This window comes from Microcaecilia unicolor, chromosome 1, assembly GCF_901765095.1.
Source record: "Microcaecilia unicolor chromosome 1, aMicUni1.1, whole genome shotgun sequence".
In the NCBI taxonomy this organism is placed as follows: Eukaryota; Metazoa; Chordata; class Amphibia; order Gymnophiona; family Siphonopidae; genus Microcaecilia; species Microcaecilia unicolor.
The window spans coordinates 243,091,160-243,113,934 of NC_044031.1; the positions used below are offsets into that span (position 1 = coordinate 243,091,160).

A 22,775-nucleotide genomic window follows, 5' to 3' on the forward strand; every position below is an offset into this window, starting at 1 on the left:
AGAACAGGGGGGAAAAGAGGAAATTAAAAAAAAAGTAGTTGAAAAAGAATTGTATAATATAGGAAAGGTAAGGGACAGATTTAAAATATAAAACATGCTGAGTCAGGTTGTGTATTAGATTAGAGGTCTGCTATTTACAAAAATCACTGAAGGCATTTTTATTTCATAAGTGTTAATTGTTGGTAGAATTATATATTTTGTCAGTCACTAGATATGGCTAGCACTCTTTTATTGTTATCCACACAGAGCCTCGTGGTTTGTAGTGGAATACAAGTATTTTATTGTATCATAAATTTTGTGGGAGATGATTTTACAGTAGAATTTAAAAGATATAGTGTAAGCACTTAGGATTTCCAATGGTGAAGACAGGTAGGAAAATTCAAAAATAGTTGTATATATGGTGGTGATCTGGGTAGTAAATTGTACTTGCTACATAGATCTTAGGATCCTTATCATATTTGTTGATGAAACAATGGCATGTTTTACTAAGAATTTTGCCCTGTTCTGTTTACATTTTAGTCCTTCTGTAAAACGGTACAGCCAGTATGTGGGCGCAATGGTGAAACCTACTGTAACGTCTGTTCTGCATATTCTGACCGTGTAGCAGTGGATTATTATGGACAGTGTCAAGCTGTTGGAGTTCTTTCAGACTATAGTTTTCATACAGAATGTACATCTGTTAAATGCCCTCCTCTTGTAGCAAAAGGTTGCAAACCAGTTATATCTCCAGGTAAGTTAATGAATTCTTCAGTAATATTTTATCCAGGTTTGAATAAGTCTTGAGAGTCTGAGGCTTCCTGCATTCCTGTTGATATTACTAAATAGTCAAAAGAAGGTTCATGGAGCACTAATAATGTAGAAATACACAATCAAAATAAATTCTCGATGCTTATACTTGTAGAAGTTTTTCATATACGTTTTACTGTGAAAAAGTACATTCCATTAAAATGGGACGAAAAAAGCCTCAAACAGCTCCATTCAAAGCAGAAATCAGAGAGCTTAAAATTCTATCATCGCCAGAAAAAAAAACTTTCCATCAAAATTCTTATTGCCCTATTATACTATAGCATTTAAATACACTGAGAACGTTTTCTTCACTAGTTCATGGTTCCCTAAAGCAGCTAAGTGAAATACTGGCCATTGTTGGACATTGTAGTTTTCAGCTAAACCCTTGACTTTTCAAGAAAAGTAAAAAAAAAAAAAGTTATATCTAAAGGACAATAAGATTATCCAGATTCCACTTTATCTAGGGCCCTATTTACTAAGGTGCACTAGTATTTTTTAGCATGCGCTAGAGACACCCATATATTTCTATGGGTGTCTCTAGCGTTAGCGTGCACTAAAAACGCTAGCATGCCTATAGCATGGCTTAGTAAACAGGGCCTCTAATCTTTGCATACATCTTTCTTCTTTTTAATACAGCAGTGGTAATATATTGAAACCCTCTGCTTGGTATGCAGCGGTGGTTAAGAAAGCAAATAGAATGTTATGAATTATTAAAGTGGTGTGGTAGCCATATTAGTCCACTTTTAAAGGTAATAAATAGAAATAAATGAAAACAGAGAAAATAAAATAAGATACCTTTTTTATTGGACTAACAATACATTTTTCAGTTAGCTTTTGAAGGTAATCCTTCAGACCAGACATGAGAAAATGTTGATAAATATCGAAATATATAAGAGAAACACAAAAGCATTCCAGTGACAGTCTCACAGGAAGAGGGTGGGGTGGGTTAGGTGAGAAACAGGATGAGCTAGGTGAGTGAGAAACAGGTAGAGATGGATGGCTGATAAGAGAGTGACAAAGCAGTATAATTGTATAGTTTATAGTGGGATAGAAAGCCCAGATCTTTAAGTCCTGTCTGGTGGGTGTCAAAATATTTCATCATTTTGACTTCAAATGTCTTATATGCTTTTTATTGTTCTCACCATAAGATCATTGATACAGTGTACTGGTTTTATAAAATGCTGGCCCACAGAGGTGACATCGTGGTTGGCATGGGAATGTTAATATTTTGTCTATGTAAATTGAGTCTCGTCTTTAGCATCTGGCTTGTTTCTGCAGTATAGCACCCTTCTTCACACTTTTTGCACTGAATGATATATACCACATTTGAAGATGAGCATGTGACGGATCCCCTTATGCTGAATGTTTTTCTCATGTGATTGACTGTGGGATCCTTTGAGATGTGTTGGCGTAGTTTACAGCTAGGTATATTGCAGGGACATATGCCATTTTTGTTTTTTGAGTTTGATAAAGATGGGACGACTTTCTTATGAGGAAAAGCCAAAGAGGCTACAGCTCTTCAGCTTGGAGAAGAGACAGCTGAGGGGGAGATATGATAGAGGTCTATAAAATACTGAGGGCAGTGGAACAGGTAGACGTAAATCACTTTTTACTCTTTTCAAAAATACAAGGACTAGGAGGCATGCAGTGTAGCTACTAAGTAGTAAATTTAAAACAAACTGGAGAAAATATTTCTTCATTCAATGTGTAATTAAACTCTGGAATTCATTGCCAGGGAATGTTGTAAAAGCAGTTAGCCTAGCATGGTTTAAAAAAAAGGTTCGAACAAGTTCCTAAAAGAAAAGTCCATAAACCATTGTTAAGATAGACTTGGGAAAATTTACTGTTTATTTCTGCATAATGTCATTTACTATTATGCTTTTAACAGAATTATACGTTTTATGTTAAACTGTACCTGCTGTACACCATCTTGGGTGAATCTCTTCATAAAGGCGGTTAATAAATACCAATAAATAAAATAATGTCTGTAGCTCTAGTAGATATGAGCTATATAGATACACGTAAGAGAAAGTCTGTACTCTTAAGCTTATAGTCTATTTAAGATAAATATACAGGAGAAATAAGCCACCTTGGTATTCCATTTATTACAAAAAATGGTTAAAACCAACAGCCAGGAGAACCAGGGGTTAAAATTTAAAACCAGCTTTGAAAAGGTTAATTTTTTGTTAGATTTCAGTAAAACCAGAAAAAGGAGCATGACTCAGGAAGACTTTTCTAGGTATATGGTGCAGTGTAAAATCCATGTAATGGGGAGTTATTTTGATCTTCAAAGGGTTATAATGTCATCCAGTCTACTCAGGTTTGCTATTTTTTTTTCATTCCTTATATTATTTCTGAATCTCTTATTAACACCACTTTGGATGAATCTCTTCATAAAGGAGGATAAAATAAGGGGCCCTTGTACTAAGCAGCGCTAAAAAGTGGCTTGCACCACTTTTAGCATGTGGGTTTCCCATGTGTTGAGGCCACTTTTAGCACAGCAGTAAAATGGCCGCAATTTCTTTTTTCTCCTTAACGGCCATGCACTAATTTCCTAATTAGCGTGTGAGCCATTACCACCACCTATTTACTTAGTGGTAAGGGCTGCCATGCTAACACTGCACTAATAGGGCAGCGAGCGTTGGTTTACCTGCGCAGGGCATGCCTACTCTCCGCCTCCAAACACACCCCTGCGCTAAAAATATTTCATATTTTTTTGCATGGGATTGGCGCATGCCGATCTCAGACCTACTGTGGGACGCCTGAGCACGTCCCACGGTAGTGGCTTTTTAGCATGTGGTAAGCACACAATGTTTACTGTCATTTTGTAAAATGGTCCTTACATTTTTGTAATCAATTTTATATTTTTACTGTGCTGTCTTGTGATACGTATGTGTTATCTAGCTGATTTTTATCTTAACCATATTTTGGTTCTAAAAAGCTGGTATGTGCAGCAAAATTCTATTACCCTTTCTCTGCTGGTTTTTGTTTACTTAATTCAAGTGGTGATCTTTCTTCATCTTCCACAATGGTCCCTCTGTGTGTCTTCCATGTATATTTGAAGTCTGCCATTGTTTTAGCTTCTATAAATTCCACTGGAAGTCTATTCCAGGCATCCACGTAACTTCTCATCCTTCAGCTTCATATTATGACCCCTTGTTCTTTGATCTTTTTCATTTCATGGAAAGTAATTTGTTCTGATTCTGTATTGAAATGTGCTAGGTATGTGAACATTTGTATCATATCTCACTGACTCTCTATTTTAGAAAATACGTATTTAACTTTCTCATTTTCTGTGCATGGTTTATAGTGCCTTTCATATAACATTTTTATGGTCTTTCTTTAAATGTACCTTGTCATTAACCTGACAGAAGAAAGGTAATCAGTATGATCCAAGTACATAAAGAAAACCACTTCTGTGAAACACTTGGAGGAAAATGCAACTGTTTGTATCTACAGTAGAATGTTTTACTACAAGGAAGTGTACTATCACCACACCTTTTTAATATGTATATAAACATCAAACAACTTATCTGAGCACATACAACTAAATTTATGTTAATTAACTAACAGTAATGGCACAAAAAGGAAACTCCATCCAGATCATACACTTTGACAGCTGCAGTAGCCAGACTGTCTACTATGTTATCAGTCCATGACAGCTTAATCCAACTGTGCAGTTGTGATAGGAATTAAACATTGACTGTAACAGTATATACCTGAATAGCTGCAAAATGTTTCTATACCTTGGCATGAGCATAGACCACAGACACTCCTTAAAGATCCATATACAAAGAGAAACAAGGTCACCACCCAAAACAACATCCTTAAGCTTGCAGACTTCTGGTTTGGACCCTGACCAGCATAGCTGCCTTGAATCTCTGCTTCCTCAGCTGCCTTCAGAGTCTTCACTTTAGTGCTGATAAATGCCTTCTTTTTCCTGTTTTATTCAAGATTGAATAATTAGTGTTATGTCTGGACCAAAATCTAACAATATTGACATGTTTTTGCCATCAGGGAGCTACTACAACTCACGGACTGTCTTGAGAGCAACAGATTAATTTTAAACCATTTGAAATCTACAGCACTCCTTTTTACAAATCATCCCACCAAACCTTATGTCAGCTAATCATGTTATGTAACAGTCAAGTACCTGTTAGTTAGTACTACCCTTATACTTGGGGTTGTGCTAGATACTGCTCTTTCCTTCCATCAGTAAGTAAATTGGTCAGGTTGTTCATCGTATTCACCATCCCTTTCCTAATAATTCCTGGCAGCTGGGGGAATACCCGAGGAAGGAGCTGATGGGCTGGGAAGACATACGAGAAGTGGAAGGACAGTGGTCCAGGCTGAAAGAAGCTATAAATATGGCCACAAACCTTTATGTAAGGAGAGTAAATAAAAGCAAGAGAAAAAGGGAACCAATATGGTTCTCCAAGCAAGTGGCTGAGAAAATAAAGGCTAAAGAGTTGGCGTTCCTGAAATACAGAAAAACTCAAAAAGAGGAACACGGAGAGGAATACCGGATGAAACTGAAAGAAGCCAAGAGAGAGAGAGTCTGGCGAAAGCGCAAGCGGAAGAACAAATGGCTAGAAATGTAAGGAGGGGTGACAAAAATTTCATCAGGTATATTAGTGAAAGGAGGAAGTCTAAAAAGGGAATTGTGAGACTGAAAGATGCTGTGAACCGCTACGTAGATAATGATGAAGAAAAAGCAAATTTGCTAAATAGATACTTTTGTTCTGTTTTCACAGAAGAAAATCCTGGAGAAGGACCACGATTGACTGGCAAAAGTACATATGGAGTGGATATAGCACCGTTCACGGAAGAGAGTGTGTATGAACAACTTGAAAATCTAAAGGTGGACAAAGCCATGGGACCGGACGGGATCCACCCCAGGATATTGAGGGAGCTCAGAGAGCTTCTGGCGGGTCCTCTTAAAGATTTGTTTAATAAATCCTGGGAGATGGGAGAGGTTCCGTGGGATTGGAGAACAGCGGATGTGGTCCCTCTTCACAAAAGTGGTGATAGGGAAGAGGCTAGAAACTACAGGCCGGTAAGCCTCACTTCGGATATTGGAAAAGTAATGGAAGCGATGCTGAAGGAAAGGATAGTGAATTTCCTGGAAGCCAATAAGTTGCAAGATCCCAGACAACATGGTTTTACCAAAGGTAAATCGTGCCAAACAAATCTCATTGAATTCTTTGACTGGGTGACGGGAGAATTGAATCATGGACATGCTATAGACGTAATCTACTTAGATTTCAGCAAAGCTTTTGACACGGTTCTCCACAGGAGGCTCTTGAATAAACTTGACAGGCTGAAGATAGGACCCGACATGGTGAACTGGATTAAAAACTTGTTGACGGGCAGACGCCAGAAGGTGGTGGTTAATGGAATTCGCTCGGATAAGGGAAAGGTGAGTAGTGGAGTGCCTCAGGGATCGGTGCTGGGGCCGATTCTGTTCAATATACTTGTGAGTGACATTGCCGAAGGGTTAGAAGGTAGTTTGCCTTTTTGCGGATGATACTAAGATTTTTTAACAGTGGACACCCAGGAGGGAGTGGAAAACGAGACAGAGGATCTGCAGAAGCTAGAAGAATGGTCTAAGGTTTGGCAATTAAAATTCAATGCGAAGAAATGCAAAGTGATGCACTTAGTGAGTAGAAATCCATGAGAGATGTATGTGTTAGGCGGTGAGAGTCTGATATATACAGACGGGGAGAGGGATCTTGGGGTGATAGTATCTGAGGATCTGAAGGCAACGAAACAGTGTGACAAGGCGGTGACTGTAGCTAGAAGGTTGTTAGGCTGTAAAGAGAGAGGTGTGACCAGCAGAAGAAAGGAGGTGTTGATGTCCCTGTATAAGTCGTTGGTGAGGCCCCACCTGGAGTATTGTGTTTAGTTTTGCAGGCCGTATCTTGCTAAGGGTGTAAAAAGAATTGAAGCGGTGCAAAGAAAAGCTACAAAAATGGTATGGGATTTGCGTTACAAGACGTATGAGGAGAGACTTGCTGACCTGAACATGTATACCCTGGAGGAAAGGAGAAACAGGGGTGATATGATACAGACGTTCAAATATTTGAAAGGTATTAATCCGCAAACGAACCTTTTCCGTAGATGGGAAGGCGGTAGAACTAGAGGACATGAAATGAGATTGAAGGGGGGCAGACTCAAGAAAAATGTCAGGAAGTATTTTTTCACGGAGAGAGTGGTGGATGCTTGGAATGCCCTCCCGCGGGAAGTGGTGAAGATGAAAACGGTAACAGAATTCAAAAATACGTGGGATAAACATAAAGGAATCCTGTTCAGAAGGAATGGATTCTCAGAAGCTTAGCGGAGATTGGGAGCGGGGCTAGTGGTGGGAGGCGGGGCTAGTGCTGGGCAGACTTCTACGGTCTGCACCCTGAAAATGGCAGATACAAATCAAGGTCAGGTATACACATAAAGTAGCACATATGAATTTATCTTGTTGGGCAGACTGGATGGACCGTAAAGGTCTTTCTCTGCCATCATCTACTATGTTACTATGTAAGTAATGACTAATTAGATCAATACAGTTTACTCCAACCGTCAGCTTTGAATATTCTCATTCATTCTCCTGTGATCTCATAGCTAGACTACTGCAGTTCATTATATAAAGGTATCAGGACCAAAGATCTTAGACCTCTCCAACTAATTCAGAATACTGCTTTTAGACTTGTATGCAACTTAGGCAAATATGACCACATCACACCTCATATGAAAACTGTTCATTGACTACCCATCCAGCAGCGAATTCTGATTTGGACATCAGCACAGCACCAAATCTTTGCTGATAACCTTGACCGCCAAAGTCAGAGATTATTTGTATAGGAGTAAGCAGATACTCTTACTCCAGTATGACATCTCAGCTGCATTTGACTCTCAGCTGCATTTGACTCTTTTTGGATCATTTCAGCTGCATTTGACTCCTTGGAGACTGATTTGGGGTTTATGTAATGGTGTAGTCCAGTTGAGAAACCTCTCAGGCTTCTGGGAGTATTGTGGATTAGAGGCACCCAGGCAGAAAAAGAGTTAAGCCTTGAGTTGCATTTGTGCATTGATATGTTTTTCTGTGATGCTGTGTCATAATGCAGATTTATGCTGTTTTGCAATGCAGACGGTGCTCTTTGTTGCTTCGGTACAGCACTGCTCGGGGTGCTCCTGTAGTGTGCTGCTCTTTGACACTGCTTTATGATGTGCTGCTTTAGGTTATGGCTATGGCGTACTGCCCTAGATTACTCTTCTGGTGCACGACTCTATAGTGCTGTGTCTGAAAGCTCCTTTGTTGTGGCTTCTTGCCTCTGATTTATTATTCCTTATGGCGTTGTCATAATGCTTATTTCTCACTTCGGGAGATTACAGGGCAGTTCACCTTGGCGTTGCCCATCCTGTGACATCACCATCTATATTTCTATATTTATTTTTTAAGGGGTGGTATTTGAGGGAAATTGGTCTTTTTTGCGCTTCAAAATTGTGCTAACTTAATGGTTAGTTTGTGTGTTCTGCCCTTTAGGGCTGTCTTATACAGCTATAGTTAACTCTTCTATCCCAGTTATAATACTAAGTTATCGATGCTCTAGATGCTAGATTTTATACTCTTTCAAAAAGTATGAAAACTAGAGAACACTCAATGAAGTTATGTGGAAATATTTTTAAACAAATAGGAGGAAATATTTTTTTCACTCAATGAATAATTAAGCTCTGGACTCTTTGCCGGAGGATGTGGTAATAGCAGTTAATGTATCTGGGTTTTTTATTTTTTTTTTTAATCTTTTATTTATGAATTTTTACATCAATTACAAGCATTTCAACTTGTTCAAGAAAAACAGAAGAAAATTAAATACAAATTTGGAAATTGAAAATTCCATTTCAATAAAGAAAAATATCATTCTTTCTTAGACCACAAATAATTTAAGGGGGGGGAAAGAAAAACATAGGAGAGAATCATCTAAGTAACTTAAATATAAGAATATGGCCTAGATTACATCACGTATATATTACTGTGAATTACATGATCTATATTTCACACTATATCTATTTGTGCAATTTTTTTAAATCTATAAAAGATTTCAAATGTTCAGGTTCAAGAAAAATATACTTATTATCAAGGTATCTTATTTGGCATTTACAAGGGTATGCCAATAGAAAAGTACCACCTAGCCCTTTAACTTTGTCTCTCAGTGCCAAGAAAGCACGTCGTCTTTCCTGAGTAACCTTCACAACGTCTGGAAATATCCAGAGTTTCTCACCATAGAATGGTTTAGCAAGATTTTTAAAGAACAATTTCTTTATCATATTTAGGTCCTGTTCAAAGACCAGTGAAACAAGAAGAGTTCGCCTTTCAAAAATCCCATCATTAGAATGTATCTGGGTTTTTAAAAAAATGTTTGGACAAGTTCCTGGAGCAAAAGTCCATAGTTTGCTATTGAGAAAGGCATAGGGAAGCCACTGCTTGCCCTGAGGTTGGTAACATGGAATGTTGCTACTATTTGGGTTTATGCTAGGTACATATTACCTGGATTGGCCACTGTTCAAAAACAGGATACTAGTCTAGATGGACCATCGGTCTGACCCAATATGGCTACTCTTATGTTCTAGTTAGTCTTCTGGTGTTGTCACATCATTTTTTTAGTGGATTGTGGTTTTTACTTATCCAGGTCTATTGAAACAATTTTTGGACAGGCTTGTGCATATGGTAGGACAGGGGAAATGATATCATAAACCTTTAGATAGAAATATTGGGGCCCCGGTTCCATGTACAACTGTCCCTATCCAATGCTTCAGCACAATTCACTGGTCAGTTTATAACAAAGCATTACTTATTAAGGAATGGATAAAGGAGTCAATGCCAGGTATTGAGGATCTGCCTTCTCCCCACCCACTCCACATGCAGCCCTTTTCATGGTGTTCAGTGACATATCCCCACCCCTAAACTCCACCCCTTTGATGACATCACCAGAAGTGATGCCACGGCCCCACCTCCCAAATCCAACCACTTTTGATGATGCCACAGGAAGAGTTGTCATAACTAAGCTCAGGCCACATCCCTTTTTCAAGTTGGCAGCAACTTTAGGGGCAGTTCCTGTTTTACCATCTTGGATGAGTCATATGATAGGATGTGATGTCACTCACTAGACTACACCCCCTACAGCCTCGAAGGACCGTGTGCAGTTTGTGCAGGCAAGACAGGCAGTGCGCATGCGTACTGGAGTTCCTTTTAATTTTCACAGAATGTAAGCTTTTTTTCTCTCAGGAACGAAAAATTGCATTTTTTTTTTTTTTTAGCCTTCAGACTACCGGTTTTGGTTTTTTGTTTGTTTTCTTTGAGCATGCACACTGGAGTTCCTTTTATTTTTTCACAGCCCTTAAACATTTTTCTCTCAGGAATGAAAAAAGGTTTGGGGTTTTTTTGTTTGTTTGTTTGTTTGTTTGTTTGTTTGTTTGTTTTTTTAGCCTTTAGACTACCTCTTTCGTTTTATTTTTTTCTTTTAAAACATCTCCCTGTGCAAAAGTCTGAATTTATTGCTTCTTACCAGCACACACAGATACTTTGTGGTTTAAACCACAGCTCTAAGAGAAAACCACACCCCTCTCACCCAGCTCTCAGCTTTAAGTCTTAAAGTATGTTTATTTACAGTGGACCGAGACCAAATTGTCTGCTTTTAAGAACGGCATGCACTGACCTCTCTTTATTAAACGGGGATAACCCAGCCCCCCTGCTGTTTGAGAACTCTTTTGCTGAATAATTTCAGAGATGAACAGTTTTTGTGTATTATATTTTATTTATTTATTTAGTGGGATTTATTAATCATCTTTATGAAGAGATTCACCTACTGTAAGGTGGTGTACAGCAGGTACAATCTAAAATAAAATTTACAGTTTTGTTAACAGAACAATAGTAAATTATTAAACATGAATACAATAAATAAAGTAAACTTGGAAACAGCTAATTTAAACCTAATAACATGAAACAGTATCAAAAATATACACATTTAACAGCACTGCAGAACAACCATTTAACAGAAATATGATTAATATCAGTACAATATAAACAATACTGTAATAGCATGCAAGAACATTCAAATAACATAGGTATAATACGATGTCAGCATAATACCAATGAAACACCTAATAAGCACATACTAGAACATTCAAATAACATAGATATGATGCTAATGTTTTTTTTTCTACAATACAGCTTATTGTGTAGCCGAGTGGCCAAGTGCAGATATGTAGATGGGATCAAGATGGTTAGAGCAGAGTTAGTTGGAATAAATAGATGGGTGGCTAAACATATGTATTAAAGGCTTGAGAGAAGATCCAGGCTTTCACCTGCTTCCTGAAGTAGAGGTAGTCTCGCGTTAGATGTAGCCCCTCTGGGAGTAAGTTCCAGAACGTGAGGGCTATTCCTGAGATGGCTCACTGGTGGGTATCACATCACATGTTCAAAATGCAGGTTTTCCTCTCGGCTCCAGACAGAAGTCTCATCAGTGTAGGGTCTGCTGCAGCCACTGTTGCCCTGCTAAAGTCTGCATTGCTTGTTACCATCTGCAAATCAGCAACATTTATTGCCTGGACCAAGCTTCAAGAACAGACAATGCCTTCAGTCAAGCTGTTCTAGCTAATCTGTCCCTTTTGAAATAGCGACTCTCGCATTCTAATAGTGCAGACTATTGAAATTGCAAAAATTACAAGGAATTTGGGTAACCCTAAGCTTGGGAGTCATCCTCTTATGTGCCTGACTCAGTCCTGCTTGTCGACAGATGTTTTCTGGATTGATCAGGCACACAATCCCTCACCTCCCCAAGAGTTGCCTAATTATTTTAGCTTTGCTGCATGTAGGAAGGGCCACACATGGTCGGAACTCTGAACTGAAGTTCTGAGCTTTGGAAGAGCACATCTGTCCCTGTTGCATTTTATTTTATTTGTTACGTTTGTATCCCACATTTTCCCACCTAAATTCAGGCTCAATGTGGCTTACATAGTACCGGAGAGGCGTTTGCAGACTCCGGTGTGAACAAATACAAAGTTATGTTATGGTAAGTTAAAGTTCATGTGGCACAGCCACATTTGGGAGTCGTTCAACAGTAGAGTTGTGTTATGTCTGTCACATTGAATGTCATCTCCCACTTGTGTGCCTGATCAATCCTGCTTTCTTAGAAAATGCCTATTACAAGGGAGCAACATTGCTTTTCATTGTAATTCTACCTTTTTTTTTAATACAGGTTCCTGTTGCCCACTTTGTGCTGGAATGCTGAAAATTTTATTTGATAAGGACAAACTAGACACCTTTGCAAAGGTAAAATGTGAAAATGAAAAAAATTATTAAAAGTTTTTATGCAATGAAATTAATACAGCAGAATTAACATATATTCTTTTAGGAAATTCAAACTTGGCCTTTGTTTACTAGATTAAGTTTATGGTGTGTTTGTGCATCAGTTGAAAAGAAGTAGTCTGCAGTCATAGGCGTCGCTACGGGGGTGCAAGGGATGGGCAAATGCCCCCCCAGTGGTCCATTCCCTTCTCTCAAACTTGCTCTCCTCCCACAGTTCGTTCCTGCTCCAGGACTGCCAGCATTGTGGAAAAAAAATTGCAAGCAAAGGGCAGCTGACACAGAGCCTCGGGCTGAAGCTCCCATTCAGGCTCTGGCAGACCTGCCCCTTCTGACACACAGTTCCTGTTGCTGAGGGGGCGGGACCAGCAGGGCCTGCCTGAGAGTTGTAGCATGAGGCTCTGTGCCAGCTACCCTTTCCTTAATTTTTTTTCACAGTGTGAACTTGGATATTCTAATTATCATTACACAACCTATACTATAAGGTCAGCAGTAATTTATTGATTGATATTATTTGTAATCTTTATTTCATCATTCTGCATTATTTGTATGTTTGCTTCATGTTCTCTATAGTTGATGTACTGTCTATTATTTAAACACCATTTGTACCATTATTCATTTTTATTCCTTATTTATTATTTTTATTTTATTTTAGATTATAAAATTGATATGATTTATATGTTTATACTATCATTATATGTTTTATAGACTCCTGAGGCAGGCGCTTTTGACACCAAAACACGGCAGCTGTGTTGGGTTGTTTGAGTCATTTGATGATTTTTAATAAAGAACATTCTATAGAGAGCTTCTACATAAACTCTAGTAATTAGGAACATGAGGACAGTGTCAGGCAGACTTTTACAGTGTGTGTCCTGCAAATGACGAGATGGATTTGGATAGGCTAGACTGGGTTTTGACAGCAACTCCAGTAGTTGGAATATAAGGACAGAGCCAGGCGAATTTCTATGGCCTATATCCCAGAAACACCAAAGAAAGACCATGATCAAGTATATAATATCGCATTTATTGTTGATTTAATATTGAATTGATAATGAATGTGACTGTTGGGCAGACTGGATGGACCATTCAGGTCTTTATCTGCTTTCACTTACTATGTTACTATGCTGGGACTAAGGGTTGAGAGAGAAGGGTCTTTTGTTGGGTCTGGGAGAAAGGGGCTGAACTGTGGAGAAGAGTTTGATGCTGGGGCCGGGTGAAGGAAGCTGAGGGCTGACACATGGGCTGGGGATTGAATTGAGAGAAGGGGGAAGATGATGGCAGTGAGAAGAGGGGGTTGGTGCTGGGGGAGTGAGAAAGAAGAGGAGGGCACACAGTGTGGCAGTGATGAAACAAGGTTATATGCAGCAGAAGGTGGAGATGAATAGAGGGATGTAGAAGGATAAGGGATAGATGCTGGGGTAATAGATAATGCAGCGTAATTCTTTGCTTTGGTCTTCACCGAGGATAATTTGGGAAAAATACCAGTACCAAAAATGGTATTCAAAGCTGACAAGTCAGAGAAGCTGAATGAAATCTCTATAAACCTGGGAGATTTAATGGCACAATTTGACAAATTGAAGATTTGCAAATCACCTGGACGGTATTCAACCCAGAGTACTGATAGAAATGAAAAATAAACTTGCAGAACTGTTGTTAGTAATATATAATTTTTCTTTAAAATCAAAAATGGGACTGGAAGATTGTAGGGTGGCCAATGTAATGCCAATTTTTAAAAAAAAGTTTCCAGATTTGATGCGGGCAGTCATAGACCAATGAGCCTGATATTGGTGCAGGACAAAATGGTAGAGATTATTATAAAGAACAAAATTACATAGCATATTCAAAAGCATGGATTAATGAGACAAAGCCAACATTGATTTAGTGAAGGGAAGTCTTGCCTTACCAATCTACTGCATTTCTTTGAAGAGGTGAACAAACATGTGGCTAAAGGTGAGCCGGTTGATATTGTGTATCTGGATTTTCAAAAGGCATTTGACAGAGTACTTCAAGTTAAAAGATAGAAAACAGAGTAGGGTTAAATGGTCAGTATTCTCAATGGAGAAGGGTAGATAGTGGGGTTCCCCAGGGGTCTGTGCTGGGACTGCTGCATTTTAACATATTTATAAATGATGTAGAGATGGGAATAACTAGTGAGGTAATTAAATTTGCTGACAACACAGTTATTCAAAGTTGTTAAATCACAAGAGAATTATGAAAAATTACAAGAGGACCTTATGAGACTGGGCAAACAAATGGCAGATGACATTTGATGTGAGCAAGTGCAAAGTGGTGCATGTGGGAAAGAGGAACTTGAACTATAGTTACGTGATGCAAGGTTCCACATTAGGAGTCACCAACCAAGAGAGGGGTCTAGGCGTCTTCGTTGATGATTCGTTGAAACCCTTCGCTCATTGTGTGGAGCAAATAGAATGCTAGGTAAGGAATGGAAAACAAAAATGAGGATGTTATAATGCTTTTGTATTGCTCCTTGGTGCGATCACACCTTGAATAGTGTTCAATTCTGGTCACCGCATCTCAAAAAAGATTAGAAAAGGTACAGAGAAGGGTGATGAAAATGATAAAGGGGATGGGACGACTTCCCTATGAGGAAAGGCTAAAGTGGCTAGGATTCTTCAGCTTGGAAAAAAGATGACTGAGAGGAGATATGATAGAGGTATATAAAATTATAAGTCGAGTAGAATGGGTAGATTTGAATCGCTTGTTTACTCTTTCCAAAAATGCTAGGACTAGGGGGCATGCAGTGAAGCTACAAAGTAGTAAATTTAAAACAAATCTGAGAAAATATTTCTTTACTCAACATGTAATTAAATTCTGGAATTTGTTGCCAGAGAATGTGGTAAAAGCTTAGTGGAATTTGGCATGGATAGCTTCCTAAAAGAAAAGTCCATAAGCCATTATTAAGATGAACTTGAGGAAAATTCACTGCTTATTTCTAGGATAAGCAGCATAAATTTTGGGATATTGCCAGGTACTTGTAACCTGAATTGGCCACTGTTGGAAACAGGATGCTGGGCTTGATGGCAACACTTATGTACTTAATATAATTAATATTGGAGGAGGAGGCAGGTGAGCAGATGTTGGGGAAAAAGGTAGGGGAAAGAGGTGGGAGAATGAATGCTAGAGATGGGAGAGAGGTGGGGCAATGGATGTTGAAGAAAGAATAAAGAGGCAGAGAGCTATGAAGAGGGTGAGATACAAAGGAAAGGGGCAAGTGTTGGATGGAAGTGAGAGAAGATGGAAATGGGGAAGTAAAATGGGGAATGAAAGCCTGTTTTAGGAGATGAGTGACAGGGAAGGAATGGGGTTGGTGAGGTGATGAGAGGTGGAGGTAGATGAGACTGAGTAGGCTGTGAGTACAGAATGGAAATGAGGAACTAGGTGGTTGAAAGTCAGGAATCAGAGACAAGTGGAAATACTAGAGAAGTAATATAGAGGGAAAAGGAGAAATAAAGTCTAGCTAAAAGAAGATAAAAAGACAAGAGTAATGGCAGGAAAAAGTTGAAAGAAGGGGGTAAGTAGAGGAGGAGTGGAAAACAACAATAGGAGAGAAGAAATGAAAAGGAGACCCCAGTGGCATTCTGAGGGGCGCTGACACCCGGGGCGGATCGCCGATGTGCCCCACCCCCCCCCCCCCGGGTGCAGCGCCTCCGCCCCCGTCCAGTGCGACCCCCCCCCACAGTGAAGGGACACCCCCCCACCCCAGCGAAAGAACCCCCCCCCCCCGGGTGCACGCCGCGTGCCGGTCAGCGTAATTGGTTTCCATGCTCCCTCTGCCCCGCAACAGGTTACTTCCTGTTCCAGGGCAGAGGAAGCATGGAAACCAACAACGCTGACCGGCGCGCGGCACCCCCCCCCCTCCCCCAGCGGTGTGCACCCGGGGCGGACCGCCCCCACCACCCCCCCTTGGTACGCCACTGGGAGACCATGAAAAAGAACCTAGAAGGTGGAGAAGAAAAATGGAAAACAGAGAAATAAGATGACAAGACAACAAAGGTAGAAAATAAAAACATTTTTACATTTTTAGGGACTGTCAGCTTGGGATTTGTGCACATCTGTTTTTTATGTGTTTGCAAAATACAAGATGAAATGCACTTCAGTTTTTCTTTTTCCAGTACTACAATTCAGTCTAGCTTTTTGAGGCATTTCTATTTAAGTTTTTGTTTGCATTTTCTGTTTCTAATTTGTGATCTCTTATTCTCTATTAGATGAGGGTGGAATCATATTCTACATGTGTGCCTGAGATGGAAGGTTCAGCTCATGTGTAGTTCCTGTGTAGGGATATCTAGTGGTGTGATTTGTTGAGTTTCCCCAGTAGGAGGTGTGTTGATTTTTCTGAGGACTGGTGCAATATTTGTAGTGTTGCCTTTTCACAGGTAGGGATATTGCAGTTTGAGTCGTGAGAGTTAGTACTATTTTCGCATTGTGTTTGCTTGGTTCTGTTAATATGGACTATACAGTTCTGAGAGCGTCATTATTGGGGAATGTGGAGTGGTTTACAGAATTGGGAGTGACAGGTTTATACTGAGTACTTCTCAACCCAGTCCTCGAGGCACATCCAGCTAGTCAGATTTTCAATATATCCTCAATGAATGTGCATTACAATAAAACATAATCATGATAACTTTATTAAATATATCTTTTAACATTATGCCAAATAGATATTACCCAATACTAAGCCCACCCTTTCTCTTCACAAGCAAAATACATCAGCGCAGAGAATAAATGACCTCTGTTATTCTGATATTCAACTAAAGAATTACTTTGATAATCCAAAAGAGTTGAATGATTAATAAAACTCAGAGGAAAGGGAAAGGAGCATTCTCAAACTGGTTTTACCACTGAAAGCTTTATCACTAAATTTCCATGATATCACTATTATTCAGTACAACTGTATTCAATGTCATTATCCAATTGCTTGTCTTTTTATTGATACATACTCGTGTATAGTTCATACTTGGCTTTTACTTTAATCCATGCTTCATATGCAAATCAATTAATTCCAGGATTGGCAAGGCATTCAAAAACATTACGATTCCACATGCATCGGAATTCAAATGTTCACAGATTATAATTAAAATCCAACAAACATCAGGACTCCGCATAGCACGATGTTTCACCTAAATCTGTGTCATCAGGAGTCAAGACTGAAATTAAAATTACAAACATTGAAAAATCCATGATACATTTCCAGACCATTCAAACATTTATACAAAATAACCTGTTATTCCTACGTGATACACATATTGTTAAAGACTCGGATCACCTCAAGATGAAATGTATCCAGTTGGACGCTTTCCCAACCAGAGTGTTACCGACCAGGTTTCTGGACTACTGACAGATATGACACACTTTTAAACTCCTTAATTGAAATTCATAAATGTGACCACTCTACTTCCTTATTTAATCTTACTGGTTCTATTATGTTCCAGGTGTAAATCATGTTTGCTCCTTCCACAATAAGCTAATAAAAATATCTCCCCCTCTCCACAAGACTACCTGTAACAGCACAATAAATCGTAAATCTGAGAGTTGATGATGAAATTGATTCCAATGTTTTACCAAGGGTGCTTCCAAGTGATTAAATCGCAGATTACTTAAATGCTGTGCTATTCTGTGTTTAATTGGTCTGATGGTTTGACCAATATACCATTTCTGGCACAGGCATTTAATTCAATAAATCCTTGTTTAGAATTACAATCTGTGCATGAACGCAATTTAAATTCTTTCTGAGTATTAGGAATCTGAGCCCTATTTTCTTCAGTGCTATACTGACAATACACACAATGTTCACATTCAAAGTGACCTACTATATTCGATTCTTGTATTTGTGTGTACCTACTCTGACTCGACAATTCACTTAGGGCCTCTTTTACAAAGCCGTGCTACTGATTCTCGGTGCGGCAAATTAGTGGAAGCCCATTCAGTTCTTATAGGCTTCCTCTCATTTGCTGTGTGGGAAACACTAGCGCGGCTTTGTAAAAGAAGCCATAGGGCCCTGTTTAATAAAGTTTTCTAGCGTTTTTAGCACAAGCTAAAAGTTAGCACGCTAACGCTAGAGTCACCCATAATTGTTAGCATGCGCTAGAACAGCTTAGTAAACAGGGCCCTTAAGTTACTACTTTTATATGCAAATCTGGGCCGTTCAATAAACTGTTCATGTAATTTTTATCTTTATTTAAAACTTTATATACCACACACCTTTTCAGATCTGAGCTGTTTACACACAAATTCAAATATTCAATTAAAATTAAAAATAACATTCTCTTGGACTTTTTGTTGTTGAGATGACTTTATTATCTGTATTTTCAGATTCCTTAACAATTCCTTTTTTTGTTGTAAAAAAAAAAAAAAAAGGAACTCTGTTGTTACAGGAAAGACCTGACACATGTACACTGAAGAATCATTCATTTTATCACACACGATCGTTATACTACTACTAACATAATATTGTACAGTCGGTGCAAGCTAGATCTCCTATCTCCTGGGACTTCAAACTGAAAGCCAGCTTTAAAAAGTGTGTTTTTAATAAAACTTTAAATTTTTTATAGATAGGTTGTGCCCGAATCTCCTTGGGCAGACTATTCCAAAGAACTGGCGCCTGCCAGAAAAAAAGCATTTTCCTGCGTAACCACCTAGCATATCCTTACCAGAGCAGGTACCTATAATTTATTTAATCCAATGTACTTGGTCAAAGTAAGGAAGAACACACATTATTCTACAGTCTCGAGACATATCAGGTTTATTGAACAAACATTGTCTATATATTAAACGCCTGCTTTAAGGCTTTGTGTACTGTTCGCTTAGGGTACCCTCTTTGAAGAAACCTTTGCTTCATGAGTAGTGTCTATTAACAAAAGTGTGTTGTTTTATGCTTAGTTGTTTAAGTCGCAAAAATTGCCCTGTAAGAATACGTTCTTTCAACTGCCTTGGATGAAAACTATGAAAATGTAATAATGTATTTCTATCGGTCACTTTACGATAATGTTTTAAAGTTTCCCAAATGGTGTTGAATATTAATGTCCAAAAAATGAATGGTTTCTCCCCTATCACTGAGGTAAAGACAATATTAGGATCACATTGATTAAGAGATCTTATTTATTTATTAGGATTTAATTACCGCCTTTTTGAAGGAATTCACTCAAGCCATTGTACTGATTTAACTCCTCACCCCCTCCTGACCATTTCAATAGCACAACCAAGCAAAATTTAGTTTGAATTTCAACAAAAAAAAGTTTTCTACAAATTAAAGGAGTAGCTATGGGGGCCACTGTGGCCCCCAATATAGCTTGCCTTTAAATGGCATTATTTGAAAGAAAATATGTTGATAATTCATTGTTTAAAAAGCATATGATGCTCTGGAGATTTTTTATAGATGATGTGCTATTGGTATGGTCAGGAAAGGATGAGGATTTAGGCGAAACATGATATCATGTAGGGTCCTGACGTATGTTGGATTTAAATTATAATCTGTGGACGTTTGAATCCAGATGCATGTGGGATTTTAAATGTTTTTGAATGCCTTGCCAACCCTGGTATTTTAAACAATTTGCATATGAAATATGGATTAAGTAAAAGCCAAGTATGAATTATACATGAGTATGAATCAAGCAAAAAGACAAGTAGTTGGATAATGATATTGATTGAAGTTGGATAGAACAGTAGTGATTTAGTGGTAAAGCCTTCAGTGGTAAAACCAGTTTGAATGGTTCGAGAATGCTCTGAGTTTTATTAGTCATTCAACTCTTTTGGACTATCAAAGTAATTCTTTAGTTGAATATTCATTCATTCGTTTCAGTATTTGTATAACGCTTTTGACCTAAGTGGTTTACAGCTTCATTTTACAGGTACTGAGTCTGTCCCTAGTGGGCTCACAGTCTAAGTAGTACATTGTATTACTATTGTACCTGGGGCAATAGAGGGTTAAGTGACTTGCCCAGGGTCACAGAGACTTGCAGAGGGAATTGAATCTGATTCCCTAGGATCTCAACCCACTGCCGACCATCAGGCAGCAGCAGGAATCAAACCCAGTTCCCCAGGTCCACAACCTGCTGCACTAACAATTAGTCCACTCCTCCACAGTAGTTACTTATTCTATGTGCTGATGTTTTTTGCTCATGAGGGCAAAGGATGGGCTTAGTGTTGGGTAATATTTATTTGGCATAATGTTATAAGATTTATTTAATAAAGTTATTGTGATGTAGGTGGTCTTTTTTGATATATTGCGTAAGTAATACCGCTTTACCACTGAACCTGGTTTAGTTGATTCAATTAATATGCATGAGATAGATTTGCATACATTGCCCCCTTGTTATGAAAATCAGTCTCATGCATATTCATTGTGAATATCCTGAAAACCAGACTGGGTTGAGAACAACTGTTCTGTATCTCCAGACTTCATTCCCATATGAAAGAATTAATTGAATGGTGCTATGAAATAATACTTGTTCTCTGTGGGACTGAAACTGGATAAAGCACTTTTTCAAATGTGTTTGTTATAGTAATTGGTATTTATCCTTTTTTTGTGTGTAGTTTTGATTGTGATTCATGATGCAGGTGGTTGCATCTGCCACACGGCTCTTGTCAGGTCCACATTCTGGTGCTTTTATATAGGACTAGCCGTTGAGCCCGTTAAAACGGGCTATTGGGTCGTCGCTGCCGGTACACCCCCCTCCCCGAGTCGCCGCCGACACCGGCCCGTCTCTTCGCTATTCAACTTACATCTCCGGAGCAGGCTGATCAGCTGAGCTCCCGTCGGCCTTCCTTCTCTGCCTATGTCCCGCCCTCGTGTGACGTAATGTCGGCGAGGGCGGGACACAGGCAGGAAAGGAAGGCCAACGGCAGCTCAGCTGATCTGCCTGCTCCGGAGATGTAAGTTGAATAGCGAAGACACGGGCCGGGTGGCGGCGGCGGCAACTCCAGGGGGGGGGGTGTACCAGTGGCGGCGACCTTGGGGGGGGAGGGGGAGCGGTGGCGACATCGGCGGTTCCCTCCCCTTCGCGCAGTTTCCCACTCTGTCCCGCCCCCCCGTCATCACGTATTGACGCGAGGGCGGGACAAAGAGGGAAGTCTACTGCGCATTTGCGAGTGAGTACGGTCACTCGCCATTTATATGTTTGATTTACTTAGAGGTTCCTGTTTGTGTTTTAAAGAATAATAACCACATAATATTTAATTGATGAATATAGACAAAATGTAGTGTTATGTATCTGCTTTCTTTTAAAGATTTTTAAAATTCATAATTCCCCTTGAACTAGCACATTTATGTAATTTAGACCCAATATAACCTGGCTTGATATAAAGGGGGATTGCTCATACTGTGGTTAAGATTTGGACCCTGTTTTTGTTTGTTACCTTTTACTCTGTAGCCTTGACATTATGTGGATTCACTTGGAATGTGGTAAAATATAAATATCTTGGACTCCGATATCTGTGCTATATAGGGTCCACAGTGTGCTATAGTTGCAGATACGTGTCATTTTGAGAGGGATTAGGGGTAACCATGGCATACATACATAAGACTGAAACTGATGATACATGATTTTTCTTAGTATGCCCAATGAAAACTATATTATTTTTGCTTTCTATTGTATTGTATTGTAGAAAATCACAAATTTCTTTGGCATGGAGTTTACAGCCAAGGGTGTTAAATAATTTCAAAAATGATCTTTTACTAACAAAAAATAAAACTCAGATACCCATGGCAGTGCATGGATTGTACACAATTTTATTTGTATATTTTTTAAGAACATAGATTTGTTGAAATACTCTTGTCTCTTGTGTGGTAGGAGTTTGCAGTGTTTTTTTTTTAATTGGATTGCTATTTAGGAGTAGAGGAGTAGCCTAATGGATAGTGCAGTAGACTGAGAATGTATGTATGTATGTGTGTGTATGTATGTATTGCAAAGGACGTTTTTATTTATTATTTTCTTGTCCCTTATTGTACCCATTTACCTCTACCTTACTTGACCCTTTTTCTAATTGTATTTGTTTAATACCTACCGTACTTGGCGTTCACCATTACGGTATTTTGTAAGCCACATTGAGCCTGCTAATATGTGGGGAAATGTGGGATACAAATGTTATGAATAAATAAATAAATATACACACTTGCGTCATAGAACTGTTTCTCAAGGGCTATGGTTTTATTGGACATATGTATAGAAGGCAATCTAATATCAATTAAGTGTCATGCTACATATCATGTACCTTAGTAAATTGTATCTATAATAAAGTTCTCAATCTTCTTCTAGGTAACAAATAAAAAGCCAATCACCATCCTTGACATACTTGAAAAAATCCGTCTACATATTTCAGTTCCACAGTGTGATGTATTTGGTTATTTAAGCATAGAAAATGAAATTGTGGTTCTAATTATACCTGTTGATAAGCATCCAAAAGCACTACAGGTAAGAGTGTTTGTTTTTGCTTATCATTGTGATTAAAATGTAATGTTTGGGAGGCTGAAAACTGACTAAGGAAAAGTTACTGAGGGGTTCTATTACTAAGGTTTGCCAAAAAATGGCTTGCGCTGTTGTAGACGTATGTATTGGACACGCGCAGGTCCATTTTTCAGCGCACCTTCAAAAATGGCCTTTTTTTTTTTTAACCGAAA

At 38.8% G+C, this 22,775-nt stretch overlaps 1 protein-coding gene across 1 annotated transcript in view; it reads left to right on the top strand.

Moving 5' to 3' along the window:
• The window catches only part of LOC115474499 (reversion-inducing cysteine-rich protein with Kazal motifs-like), a gene marked incomplete at its 5' end in the record, with an annotated part of 272,499 nt that overhangs the window by 226,528 nt on the left and 23,196 nt on the right, over positions 1–22,775 (top strand). Inside the window, 3 exon segments of the mRNA XM_030210026.1 lie at positions 520–730; positions 12,036–12,109; positions 22,414–22,569. Coding sequence (XP_030065886.1) covers positions 520–730; positions 12,036–12,109; positions 22,414–22,569 — 441 coding nt within the window.